This window comes from Crocodylus siamensis, chromosome 3 (assembly GCF_052110815.1).
Source record: "Crocodylus siamensis isolate JL-2025a chromosome 3, ASM5211081v1, whole genome shotgun sequence".
NCBI classification, from domain to species: domain Eukaryota; kingdom Metazoa; phylum Chordata; order Crocodylia; family Crocodylidae; genus Crocodylus; species Crocodylus siamensis.
In genome coordinates, this window is record NC_143397.1 from 28,982,293 (window position 1) to 28,996,929 (window position 14,637).

Sequence of the window (14,637 nt, forward strand, 5' to 3'; positions counted from 1 at the left end):
CATGGACCCAGAGGAACAGACTTCCACCTTCCGTTTCCTCTGTGCAAAATGAAATTCATTTTCTACCTATGGGGTCTTTTTACCATCTTTCATAGTTTCATAGTAGCTAGGGTCATGAGGGACCTGAACAGATCATCTAGCCTGACCCCCTGCCACAGGCAGGAATGAATGCTGGGTTCACAAGACCCCAGACAGGCGATCACCTAACCTTTTTTTGAATTTGCCTAAGGTAGGGGTGAGGACTGCTTCCCTAGGAAGCTGGTTCCAGATTCTGGCCACCCTAACTGTAAAATATTGCCTTCTGATGTCTAACCTAAAACTATTCTCCATCAGATTATTACCATTGTTCCTTGTCACCCCAGGTGGTGCTGGGGAGAACAGGGCTCTTCCTTTTGCTGATGATCTCCCCCGATGAGTTTGTAGGAATCTGAGTCTTTAATTTTCCCTGAACCCAAGGAAGGGCATGTGTGCCCGACAGCCTGCAGAAAAAGATTTTTTTTTTTTTTTGCAATTTCAGGCTGGACATAACAGGTCTAATAAAAGATGACTATACCCTGTAAAGGAGGAATCGAGTGGACAAAAGGGACAGGGGCATAGCTCTCTATGTCGAGGAAAGCTACACATCCCTGCAAGCCAACACTGGCACTCATGGTGGACAACTTGAGACCCTCTGGGTTAAAATCCACGGGGAACACAGTACAGGGGATACTGTGGTGGGGGTCTATTACAGACCCCCTACCCAGAGTCAAGACTTTGACGAAGAGTTCACCAGAGAATTGGCTGAGGCTGCACGATCCCAGTGTATGGTTCTCACGGGAGATTTTAATTACCCAGACATCTTGTGGGAGGAGCGCTCGGCCAAATCCAAGCGGTTGCAAAGCTTTTCCTCGTGTAGATGACCTCTATCTGATACAGGAAGTCTATGAGTCGAAAAGAGGTAAAGCGCTGCTTGACTTTGTACTGGCAACCAGGGATGACCTAATCAGCAACCTAACGATTGAAGGGAAGCTGGGTGACAGTGACCATGAGTTGATCACCTTGACCATCTGCTGCAAAGCTGGCAAGTCAGTCAGTAATACAGAAGTCCTTGACTTCAGGAAAGCTGACTTTGACAACCTAAGGAGGTTTGTCAGAGAGGCCCTAAAAGGCCACAACCCAGTGGTGAGGGGTGTTTAGGACGAGTGGTTGCTCCTCAAGGGAGCAATCCTGAATGCACAAGCAAAGTCCATCCCGTCTCAGAGGAAAGGCAGCAAAAGGGCACAGCAGCCCCCTTGGCTCTCCAGGGAATTGGCGGATCTCCTGCGTCTTAAAAGGAAGACATACAAAGGATAGAGGACTGGAACCGCCACCAAGGAGGAATACTCTGCTCTGGTCCAGACCTACAGAGAGCAAATCAGGAAAGCCAAGGCTGTGATGGAACTCCAGCTAACTACAAATATCAAGGAAAATAAAAAATCCTTTTTTAGTTATGTGGGGAGCCAGAGGAAAAGCAAGGGCAACAATGGATCCCTGCTAAACCAGGTGGGGCAACTGACAACTGTTGCCCAGGAAAAAGCAAACTTGCTAAATGGGTACTTTGTGTCAGTTTTCCACCAGTCCCATAGGACGGACCTGCCCATGGGTCAGGAAGGCCCAGGCGAGGCAGATTCCTTGCCTTCCATCAAGGCTGATCTCGTGAAGGAACACCTTGACAGGCTGGATACCTTCAAGTCAGCTGGCCCTGGCAGGTTACACCCAAGGGTACTCAGGGAGCTGACGAGCATCATACCTCAGCCCCTGGCATGGATCTTTGAGAGCTCTTGGCGTTCTGGTGAAGCGCCCGATGATTGGAAGAGGGCCAATGTCGTGCCTATCTTCAAGAAAGGGAGGAATGTAGATCTGGCTAACTACAGGCCCAGCAGCCTGACCTCTATCCTGGGGAAGGTCCTGGAAAAGATCAAAGAGACCGTCCTTAACAGCCTAGCCGAAGGCAATATCCTGAGGGATACCCAGCATGGGTTTGTTGCATGTAGGTCTTGCCTGACCAATCTCATTTCCTTTTATGACCAGGTGACTTATCACCTGGACAAGGGGGAAGAGATCGACATTGAAGGCTTTTTTAAAGTCAGGATATACAATCTGGTATCCCACAATCACCTCTTGGCTAAACTGGCTAACTGCGGCCTCGACCTCACCACGATCCACTAGCTGGGGAATTGGCTCCACAGTAGGACCCAGAGGGTGGTGGTCGATGGGAGCCAATTGTCGTGGTGCACTGTGACAAGTGGGGTTCCCCAAGGCTCTGTCCTAGGGCCTATACTATTTAACATCTTCCTCAATGATGTGGACATTGGCATCAGAAGCGGGCTGGCCAAGTTTGCCAACGACACCAAACTCTGGGGTAAAGCATCCACACCTGAGGATAGGAGGGTGATCCAGGTGGATCTTGACAGGCTCAGGAAATGGGCAGACGAGAACCTGATGGTGTTCAACACCGAAAAATGCAAGGTTCTCTGCCTTGGGAGGAAAATGATGGATAGCACTACAGACGAAAGGGACTTGGGGGTCATGGTTGACTACAAGATGAACATGAGCCTTCAGTGCGATGCTCCAGCTAGTAAAGCAAGCAAAATGCTGGCTTGCATCTATAGATGCTTCTCAAGTAAATCCCAGGACGTCATTCTCCCATTGTACTTGGCCTTGGTGAGGCCGCAGCTGGACTACTGCGTCCAGTTTTGGGCTCCACAATTCAAAAAGGATGTGGAGAGGCTTGAGAGGATGCAGAGGAGAGCCACGCGCGTGATCAGAGGTCAGGAAAACAGACTTTATGATGAGAGGCTGAGAGCCATGGGGCTCTTCAGCCTGGAAAAGTGCAGGCTCAGGGGTGATCTGGTGGCCACCTATAAATTTATCAGGGGTGCTCATCAGGGTCTGGGGGAACGTCTGTTCACCAGAGTGCCCGAAGGGATGACAAGACTGAACAGTCACAAATTCTGCTGCGACTGATTCAGGCTGGACATAACAAAGAACTTCTTCACTGTCCGAGCCCCCAAGTTTTGGAATAGACTGCTGCCAGAGGTGGTTCAAGCGCCCACTTTGAACACCTTCAAGACACATTTGGATGCTTATCTTGGTGGGATCCTATGATGCCTTCTGACTTCCTGTCCCTGGGGCAGGGGGTTGTAGTGAATGATCCTCCGGGGTCCCTTCCAGCCCAAACGTCTATGAAATCTATGAAAAGGTGTAATTTCTGAACAAATAGTTCTACAGTTTTGCGTTTCTTTTTGTCTCAGACCAATACAGCTACCAAATATACCCCTTCCCCATTCATGCATTTACAATTCTCCAGTATATTCTAATATGCATATAAAGGGTTTACTTGGCAAGCAGAAAACTTATACACCTAGCAATTAGCTTTTCCTGCAAGCCTATCAGCCAACAGATGGCAGCAAGAGCCTTACTCTGTTCAGCAGAGGTAAAGAAACCGCTGGTAGAAGGGAGGATTCTGTTGCCACCAGATAACTTAAGTGCAGATGCTCTGTCAGCAGAACTTTTGAGTCCCATTCTCAAAGCTTCTCCTGGTGGCAGAAATTCCTTTTGCCAAGCAAAATTCTGTACTGTGTGGTAGAGTCTGCTTAGGCTACAGCACAAGCAAAGAAGATGAATGGCTTAAGTAGATGCCAAGGACAAGCATACTGCTTCAAGAACTTGGAATTACAATCAACCTTAAGGTGTTAATTGGAAGGCCTATGCCCAGCAATTCAGGACAGAAAAAAAAAGCCAGGCATGCTAAATTAATTGCAAGTGGACCATTTCATGTAGAAATTAGCAAAATTAGGCAAAGTGTGCCAGCCATTTTTCTGTTTACTAAACCCTTCAGATGTTCTTAGAATGTACAGGAGAAATACAAGTATAGTTTATACCATTTGCACTTTATGAAGCAAGGGCACTTCTAGAGCCCCAACTCAATCATGAGCAAAGCAAGCAGGGTCTGGCAGAAGTACCTGAGGCCAAAGGCCCCCTGGTAATGCTCCCACTACCAGTCCATACAGTTAAGCAATGGGGACCAACCTTTTTGGCAAATGTGTCACAAATTAGCCCCTCACATTCCACGTGCTGTTCTAATCCCCATCCCCTTCGCTGCCCTGTTTCCTGCTTATTGCCTTCTCCTTTGTGCTTTATCTGCCACTGTGCTGCCTGCCCCTTCCCTGACCTGCTGCAGGACAGAGACAGAGACAGAGGTCGCCTGCACCAGTTATGGTACACATACCATACACTGGCCACCCCTGCTGTAAAGCCTTTGGCCACAGTTTTTGAGCAATGCCACTAGAATCTAGGAATTGTGACAGATACCACAGCAAGGACCTTTACATACACATCATGCAGACTAATCAAAAGACATATCAAGCAATCAGGAACTGTATGACCAGACAGGCTGGGGATTACATAAGAATCCAAACAGCCAGGCTGAAACTGATGCTACGGCAAGCCCTCTCAGTGGCTAGTATAGTACTGCTGTGGAAAGTTTCTACACATGCTATATTACACTACGACTCCATGGCAAGATTTAAAATTCTTTTTTTCCAAGTATCATCTGTCTTCTACCATGCTTGGCAAACCTGAATCCCCTGTCTGTTTGTGATTGAGCCCCTTCTTTTAGCATTCTCAGAGTCACACACATACCAGATGCTTAAAGCTCTAATTTTATTGCTCTTTGTTATTTAACACACTAACTTGCCACCCACTTCCCATATCCCAGTTTGAGCTGCTTCCTACTTGCTCCTCCATCCATGTGCTAACTGCCTTCCTCAGCATCCTGGCTCTCAAGATGCTGACTCCACGTGGGTCAACAATAGTCAAACAACCCTAGCCAGATCTTGAATGAGGACTCTGCCAGCTTTTCAGATTTCTCCAGAACGGTGAGAAAAAAGACACTTTAAACACCTGAACAAACATCCTGATTTTTCAGAAGTGCTGTGAAGGAGTTCAGCACCTTTCAACAAGGCTTCTTATATACACCAAAATATGCATTTAGAAACCTCATCATCAAAGAAACCCATGTAAAAAAATAATGGCAAATGTTCATTAGGCAACGATCAAATGTTAGAAGGACTCTGGTCGATATATAAATAAGCAAGTATTTTTTAAACATTGTATAATACAAGTACATTTGCAGTTAAGTTTACTAGTATTATTTATTTATTTATTTTTTATAGAAAATGTGACACAGGGGGACTTAGGTATTTTTCAAACTCTCAAAAGGCAGAAGACTTCCTGATCAAAAAAGAACAAGATCTAGGGGTGCACCGATAGAGATTTTTGGGGCCGATAATGATAGCCGATATTTAAGGAGGTGTATCGGCTGATACCGATCCGATATCCAATACAGCTGCCTCCAGCTGGTAAGTCCAGTGTAGTGGAAGACAGGAGGGGAGGAAGGGGGCCTGGAGTGGGGCAGATCAATGCCCCCCATGGTGAGGTAGGGGGCAGGGGCAGGCAGGGTGTGGAGCCTTAGCTTGTATAGTGGGGGGGCAGCTCCCACTGCTGCTTGCACTCTGGGAGAGCACAGGGGAGGCTGGGGTAGGGTTGTGCGGGGCTCTTCTCAATGGGGGTTGCGCTTGGAGGAGGTGCCAGGGGTGCTGGGAGGATGCTGCATCTACCCAAATTTTGCTGAAATGTGGTTTTCAACACTCTATTGTATTCTGTAAAGAGAAAATCCTGAATATTGAAATCTTCCTACCTTTAGTAACTTTACTGCACAGATCAAATTATTGTCCACAGGATTAGAAAAAAGTGCATTTAGTAATTCCCGCAGGCCAACCTGAAGAATCTCAGCTCGTGTTACCTGTCCTTTTGTTCCCTTAATCTGCAAAAGATCATAAATAATTTTCTGAGAAAACAGATTAGAATACTTTCATAAATTTGTTCTTCAGATTTCCCTCTTCTATTCTGTAGATTGTTTTGTGATACATGAAGTAGATTGGCTTTACAGGTACAGGAGATACAGGTAATACTGTAAATAAAAGGTTTTTAGAAGCTCATGAAGTATTTTTCAGATAAAATTTGGCATATACAGAATATGATAATATTATAAACTGATTTTATTAACACTTGTTTGGGAGGAGCTGTAAAATGTTTGATTTTATCATGAATGATGCATGTCATCCTAAGATCTTTGTAGTTAAAGTTACCTTCTAATACATAATTTTGTAATCTCTACTCTCAGAAGGATCATGTTTTGGATGCAAGTTTAGGCATGAAAAAACATCTACAACTATTGAATAAGGAAAACAGAAAATATAAAAAATTTGCATGATTCAGGACATTAAGCAAAAATACTAACAGTCAAAAGTCAGGGAGGAATTTCTTCTAAAACAGTGGTACTCATCTTTTTTAAATTTAAGGCACACCTTAAAAAATGCCAGCTGACTTCCACGTGTTTTTGACTACACAAAAATAAGAGCAATTCTTCTGTTGCAAAGAATTCAGAAAGACAAGAACAGGTCAGATTGATTTTAGCACTAGGGATTCTTATTTCAAAGTTCTGAGTTTATCTTGAGAAGCTCCTGGAAACCAAAAGTGTACAGATGTTCAAGCTTTTTCTCCCAGGGAAAAATGGCCACTCCAGGAGAAAAATAACCTGGAAATAACACAGTTAAATCACTCCTAGGAGAGTATCTCCTGGGTCAGTGAATGTACATGCCATGGCTTCTCTCAGAAGAGAGCATAATTAGGGACCTACCAAAATTTCATGTCGTCCATAAAATTGCAATCAGCATTGCCTGCAAAAATCCATACAGAAAGAAAAAAAAAGAACTACTTACTGAAAATAAAATGCTGGCTCCCCAGCACTTTTGCCAATGGGTCCTGCCCAGCGGTGTTTGCCCCTCCAGCAGGGGAAGGGAGCAGGAGGGTCATTTGGGGGCAGTGGGGATCTGCATGGCCAGGCCAGAAGTGCCAGGAGCCAATGCCCATGCTGTCAGGGGTAGGGTGACTGTGGCCAGGCCACTTGGTGCAGCACAAGGACCCCAGCCAACGGCAGAGGGTTGCCACGGGATCTCTGGTGATGATGCAGAACTTCTTACCTCTAGGTTAAGATACAGTTCAGCTAAGAACAGCACAAATGCATGAAATTGTTTTCGAGTAACCTCATCCCCTTTTGCTGCTTGATCTCTGTTTTCATATTCTGTTCGACATCTTAAAAAAAAAGAAAAGAAAAGAAAAAAACACCTTCAGTATCAAATTATTTTTCTCAGTAGGCATTCTAGAGTTGAAGTAAGATTTAACTGTTACATAAGACAATGTTATGCAGAACTAATACACAATATGTAGGAACCTACCAAATTCACAGCAGAAGTGGGGCACAATGCAGTTCTTTTAACCTTGCAGGTTCCCCCGCATGCTCCTCCACTGCTAATTGGTGAAAGGGCCATGCTTGCAGCTCATTTTGATTGGTGGGGAAGCAAAAACTGCGGTTTTAAATATGGCGTCATTTTTGCCTCCTGCCGCTGAGGGGCCCTGGTGGCCCCAATGCTTGTTACTGACCAGTGGGGAGGCAAAAACCACACCATATTTAAAACCATGGTTTTTGCTTCCCTGCTAATCGGGTGGGAGTGGTGCATCACCTCTGCCAATCAATGGCTGGGGAGGGGACACACGGGGGACATGAAAGATTAAGGGAGCTATTGTGTTCTCTACTTCTGCTGTGAATTTGGTAGGTCCTTATCAATATGGATTAGAAAAAACAGAATGCAGGGTGTCAATAAAAGTACTGGTTTATGACAGAAAATAGAGAACTTTAAACAGACTATTTTTCTGACAAAAATTGAATCTATGATCCCCAAAATAGGCAAAATATTTTAAGTGCAGAAAGAATGGAGACAAACAGCAGAGTGAAATAGCACATTACAATATCTATACATTACATGACAGGTGGCATGTTACATATTGAAAAATAGGTTCATAGTGCAACTTGGATGTATACAGAAGTGGTTAGGTTTATTTCAATAATACTTCTATATCCTCCTGAACCACATTAGACATTTAACATATGTAGCTGTTCTAATCTTGGTTCATCACAACAATCTGACACAATTAAACTGTAAAAAAGTTAAGATCCATAATCACACAAGCTACAAGTAATAGGAATTGTATAATTACAATAAGAAGGGACTATGGATCACTTTTTTCCAGAACTTTTAACTACCTGTATCAAACGGGATGCGTTACTGTGCATTTTAGTAGAATACAAATTTACAAGCATGTCAATAAGGAGAATTTCATAGACAGCCTCTTTTTCAATTGGCAAGCTTTACCACTGTTTACAAGATTGTTATAAAGCTGAGAAGTCTGAACATCTTTGAATACTACATTAGGACTAAAAGATGAAAGATGTGGTTGGTACCATAATTAATGTTATTTCCTTGAATTTTAATGGTAGTGTTGAAGTAATGTTGTAATTATGATGGTCTGTGGAACATCCAAGAGGCAAGGACTTTTTCTGGACCAATGGTATAGTTGGAAGTGTTTTTGGACAAGGTTTGGGACACCAAGCTAAGGAAGGCTACCCTTCCTTAGGTCTTTATTTTTACTGTCAATATGAAATAGGAGATGAACACAAGCAGCCCTGACTTCAAGTTTTCTGTATGGAATAGCAAGTCAGATATTCTTAAATACAATCATACTTCTAATACGACCCTTGAGAGCAGAAAACAAGTGCAATTCATTGACTAAATTCAGGACCGGGAATCGTAAATGTTGCTTTATGGTCTTGGTCAAATAAACTACTTTCAAATTACATTTCCAAGCCTGAGCTACTACAGCTTTTTTTTCAAACAAGGTACCATAATTTATTCTCAAAAGTTAGACTCCGCGGTCAAAACCATGCACCCAGAGTTCCTACAACATGATAAATGTAGAGGTATTTGGTATTAACTTTTATCCCCAAATAAAGAGGGGCTAAGAGGGAAATAACGGAGATTTTACTCTGAACAAACAAGGGTAAGAAATCCAGGACCTCAGGTGTCTACTTCTAGGCCAAGAAAAGCTACAGAGGGCTTCTGTAATTAATACATATTAAAAAACAACTTTCAAAAGCTGTACATCATTAATGAAGACACTATCTCCAGTTTCATTTGTTATAATAAAACAGAAAAAAAACCAAGGACTAAAATATAAACTGAACTTATTTTTAACAAAGTTTACTATGTATGTAACAACTGAACTCCATCTCTCAATCACCGGTTCACTACTAGCTGGAATAAAAATCAGAATTCCATTATCTTCAGAGAAGTAAAATAATGAAAAAATAAACATTCTGAAAACTAGTAAAATTGGCAAAATATAAAGTAAGAACTATGTGAAAATTAAACAGATCATACTTTAAAGTTATCATGAGACCGAAAAAACTAGTATCTAGCAGCTGGCATCTTAATCATTAAACTTAAACTATCTTAATCTTTCTAAATACTATGCTTGCAAATAAATTGAGGTAGACTTTTTAATACTCAATACCACACAAAATGCCCTTGTTCAAAAAGGGGAAGTTTTACTAATCATAAGACCCTTTGCAAAATGCATTCAATCCATATAGTCATCAAATGCAATATAAAAGAAAACAATGTCCATGCAATTTCTAGTTTTTCTTTTTGGAGGGAAAAGGGTTAGGTATTCAGATTCGCCAAAGGGAAAAAAACAGTATTGCTTTTTATTACCCAGTGGATTTCTCCTGACTGACACAACAATGAGACGTTTTGAAGGTTATTTTACCTTCACTACTAATTGCATTTGAACAATTTAAGGAGTCAATTTAAATTTATCCCTTAAGTTCATTAATACCTTGAGCTTCACACAACACATTTCAAGAGATAGTCCATTTGAAAAATAAGAATTTATGTCAATTAGAAACAAGTCATTATTACAAGTAACAAAAGATGTAGCAGGTCAGCTCCACATCCTGGACAGGCATGGCATACCAGGACAGTGTCAGCTGCCATGGCCAGTCACCCCTGCAGCAACATATTTTTGTACCCTTTTCCCTTGCCCAGTTTCACTACTGCAAGTAACACCTAAGCATACTGTAATAACTTAAAGAAATTTAGGGGAAGTGAATTAATCTCTCCCCCCATTTCATAAGTTTACCCACTCATCTAAAGCCTGCTTCAAAGTTTCCCCTGAGGGGGCGTCCAAAACATTTGGCCCCATGGGCAGGATGAGTTGCACAGAACTAGTTCACAGGCCAGAGCCAGAGTGCAGTGCTGTGTCATCTGGCCATGAGACTGGAAATTTGGTGGCCATATTTGGTGGCAGTATGAAAGTCATTGTTTGTCTTGTTGCCAAATTTCCTGTCCAAGAAGAGACAATATGGCTCTGTGGATCAGATCCACAGGTGGTATCTTTTAGCTTTATACCACTGCCCTATATTGTCAGTTGCTCAGCCTATACATGGAAATATTCTGTAAAAATTAAATATGGAAGGAAAAACTAGCAAAAATTGGTAAGTATACTCAAAGTTAATTAAAGAACAACACTTTTTAACTGACTAGATTTCAAACTGCCAGTGTAATGTATTGGAAACTATAATCTTTAAATATAGAATTACCTCAGTAGAAGTCCAGATTCAAAAGAATGTGCCTTACTAACAGAACTCTGAAATGAGAATGCTTTTGTTATGAAATTAACTTCTCTTCTAACTTTATAGACATACTTCTCTACTTGTACACTCAAATATGAAAAAAGCTTTTTGAAATTAAAATGCAGTATATTCAAATCCAGAATTTTTTTTAACTTCAACATTTCTGGAAATGTAGAATGAAGTGTTTGCTAATATCAGCCGTATTAACATGCAAGAAGAATTCAGAAGCAATATGGTGCTACAGAAAAGAGTCTTCACTCTTGAATTTCAGGGGTAGGTTGAAAATAGTATCTTTCTTTTTATTCGGAGAGGCCATCTCTACATGGAAAGTGATGGACACCTTTACAAAGGACTGGAAAGAATTCTACAGTCCTGAAGAAAGCTTTTCCCAAAGTGTTCTAACCAACAGGTTATCCAACTGGCAGCCCAGGGGCTGCATGCAGCCCACAGGCTATTGCTCAGCTGCCACTTCCTTTCCTCATCCCCCCTCTATTGCTTCTTGCTGTGACAGCTGGGTTCTGCAGATGCCCTTCTCTCCTCCACCTTCTACTTCCTGCCACACTCCTGGGGGCATGGTGGTGCTACAGGAAGGGGGGCTGAGGTGCCCAAGCTGTGCACCAGGGGCATAGGGGGCGTACATGCACGACCTGAGAGTGCAGGTGCATCCCGTGTCAGACTGCACTCCTTGTGTAGCTGGTGGGCAGCAGGACAAGGCTGGAGCACCAGTGCTCCCCCTGCAAGCACTGGTTGGGGAGCAGGACTGTCAACAAAAGCAGCTGCGCTGCTTCTGGAAGTGGCCAGAGCTCCAGAAGCAGCGTGGCCATTTTTACGATAAGCTAGATTGACGCCCCCGCAGCCAGCATGATTGGCAACCAGGGGACCCCCCCAACCTGGTCACTGACTGGTGTCAGGGGGAGGCACGTACTCCCACCCCTCCAACTCAAGAGGCACTAGACACCTGTGCTGTGCACGCAGCAGTGGGAGGGTCCAGATTGCCTGCATGGCAGGTGGGAAATGAATTGGGCTGCATGAACAGCCAGAAGGCAAGTGAGCTGGGCTGCTTACACAGCAGGGGTGGGCTGCACACACACCAAGTGGCTTCCAGGTCTGCAGCTTGTTGTCCCTGGAAGTTGGACAGCCCTGATCTTTTACTGCACTGACATTCTGTTTCAACACTGACAAGTTTGTAACTTCTGCTTAAAATCTCAAATCTCAACATTGTTTTCAGAGGAGTGAAACACATTAAACACTACAGTGAGAGTGAAAACAATAGAAAGTAAGCACATTTTTAAGCTTACTCACTTTACTAATACAATTACAGATACTGACCTTTGAAGCAATAACTGCCGGAAGTTTCCACTTTGTGGATTTATGGTTAAATGATGAGACAGATAGTTGCACAACCTTGCTCCCATGTAGGAAAAATTGGGGACAGATGTTGCCTTTAAAATAAGTATAAAAACCATTAAGAAGAAAGGAGGTTAGCTTATTAAGCTTAAACATTACATACTCTTTCATTTGGTAAATACTAATAAATGCCTAAAAAACTGGCTCTCATCACTAATAGCAGAAAATAACCACTACAACCATTCCTATCTGTATTATAAAGTCAGTTTTAACAAGGGATTACTCCAAAGCTACTGCTAATTCAAAACCCAAGTTTTCCCACAAAATGAATTAATGACGACTGTCATTTTTAGTCAAAAGTCTGAGCCCCCCATCCTTACTGTAATCAATGCCCAGAATATCTGAAAGTCACTCTTAGCTGGTAACATATTGTTCAAGGGAGAAGATTCCAAGCTGTGGTCTATGTCATCATTTCCTTTTTCAATTACAAATTTGAATATAAAGGGTGTACAACAGTCTGAGAGAAATGGCAAGTGTTAGCAAAAGATGGTTGGTCTAAAAGTTAGGAAACTTCTGGTTCTCATTATACAGTTCAGAAACACAATCTGAGAACCACTAAACTAGAAATAATGCTCATTTTTAGATTCAGTCACCTGCCCTCTAAAAAGCATGCATACATATGCACCATACATAACATTGAGTTCATAGGCACAGAGAAAGAGACATAAATTTTAGAATACCAGTGTAAAAACTCTCTAATGTTATCTGTATGAAGCAATAAGAAATTTAAAAACTAGAAACCTCTGAAGAATTAATCATTTCTGCTGAGAAAGGGTTATGGCAAGGGAATTCTATAAACTGCTGTTAGATTTTGAAGAATCGAGTAAATATGGTACTCTTAAGATGACTTTTCCCCGCCATTTGACACAGGGAGAAGGCCCCCCAATCAGGTACGATGGTGCTGTGGGGGGCAGGTGGCTGCTGTGGCTTGGGCTCCAGCCTCTATCCATGGTTAGGCCTCAACATGCTGTTATCTCCACCCTGAAGCCTCTTCCCCCCCATTTCCACACAGCCTGTGCAAGACAGAAGCCTTTCCCCTGTGGCTCCACTCTTCCTGGTTCCTGAAAACCAGGGGAAAAGAAGTGTGAAGATGTTCATTCTTGTAGGGATGATTTCCACCTGATTCTTATCAGGCTATTTTTCTCCCAGAGTGGCCTTTTTTGCTCCAGGAGAAAAAGTCTGAAAGTCTGCACACTTCTGGTTTTTATAGGGAGAAAAGTAATTCTCCTGGTAAAACATTAATGTCTGTACATAGCCTTAGAAAGGCACGGTTTACTAGAATATAGCAATTAACGGATGATGAACAGTAGGCAGGCGTATTGGGCAAAGCAGTAAGTATTTGCTTTGGATTTGGATTCAGCTGATTTGGAGGGACAGCAATTCAATTCGGCGATTTAAATCACTGTCCCAATTCAATGTGGCCAAATCAGATCTGAAGATTTGGCATCGCTTTGGAGATTTGGCCATAGACTAAACAGGCAGCAATCCTCACCACGCTGGACACAGCTGCCTCCAGTTGGCAAGTCTGTTGTGGTGGGCCGAGGGAAGGGGCTGGGACAAGCTGCCCAGCTCGGGCTGTGGGGCGCAGGATGCAGGCATGGCATGCTGCTGCTTGCTCAGCTGGGGCAGGGGGGGAGAGGACACAATGCAGCTTGCTCTGGGTGGGGCAGGGGGTGCAGTGCAGGATGTGGGTGCAGCAGCACTGGCAGAAGGGGCTATACCTTGCTGCTGCTTACCCCATTCCGCCTGGAGCGAGCTGCACCTGCATCACGCCTGCCCCCCAGGGTCCCAGCTGGGCAAGTGGCAGCAGAGCACAGCTCCCGCTCCCAGTGCTGCCATGCCCACATCCCTCACCGAGGCCTGCGGCCCCTGCCTCCGGCTGAGCAGCTTGTCCCAGCCCCAATCTATCCCTCACTGTGTGGGCATTGATGTGCCCCCCCTCTTCCTACCACAACAGACTTACCAGCTGGAGGCAGCTGTGTCCAGCATGATGAGGACTGCTGCTTGTTTAGTCTATGGCTGAATCTCCAAAGCAGCACTGAATCTTTTCCGAATCAATTCAGAGACTTCTGATTCGATTCAGATTTGGAGATTCAGCCACGAAATCGGGCTAAATCTCCTCTGAATTGAATCAGCTACCCAAGTTTCGCACAGCCCTAATGCACAGAACTTTTGTTAACACTGTTTTATATAAACTCAAGTAGTAAATTTTACTTATTAGTCTTTAGGGCTGAATTCAGTCAGTAGTTGCTTCATTCTCCAAGCATGCGGTCCACCTTAAGAAGTATGTTGTGCTCAAGATACCAAAGATGTCATTACAAAAAAGAGAAATATATACGTTGTCGTAGAGAACTCTTGAATTTGTACTTAAGATGAAAATAAATTAGAAAAATTAAAAGAAACCTGTTCATAAGCAGTCATGCAAAACTTGAGGTATACAGGTATTCAGCATGCTAATTAAAACTCATTGACAAAGTAGTAACAATACCAAAGAAAAACAAAAAAAACCCCAACCCAAGGAAATGCAGGAGAAAACAAAACATTTAAAAAATCTTCCTTAATCACTAACTGTTCTACATTTGACTGAGAAAGCAGGAATGAAGCCTTCACATGGAGGC

General features: G+C 43.1%; 1 protein-coding gene across 2 annotated transcripts in view; it reads right to left on the bottom strand.

Annotated features, from left to right (window-relative positions):
• Positions 1-14,637, bottom strand: part of PAIP1 (poly(A) binding protein interacting protein 1) — a 44,722-nt gene that overhangs the window by 15,674 nt on the left and 14,411 nt on the right. For both annotated transcript variants that reach the window (XM_090038035.1, XM_090038037.1), the window contains exons 4-6: positions 11,942-12,054; positions 7,065-7,176; positions 5,720-5,845 (exon numbers count right to left, since the gene is read on the bottom strand). In XM_090038035.1, coding sequence (XP_089894161.1) covers positions 5,720-5,845; positions 7,065-7,176; positions 11,942-12,054 — 351 coding nt within the window. The remainder of the gene's footprint in view (positions 1-5,719; positions 5,846-7,064; positions 7,177-11,941; positions 12,055-14,637) is intronic.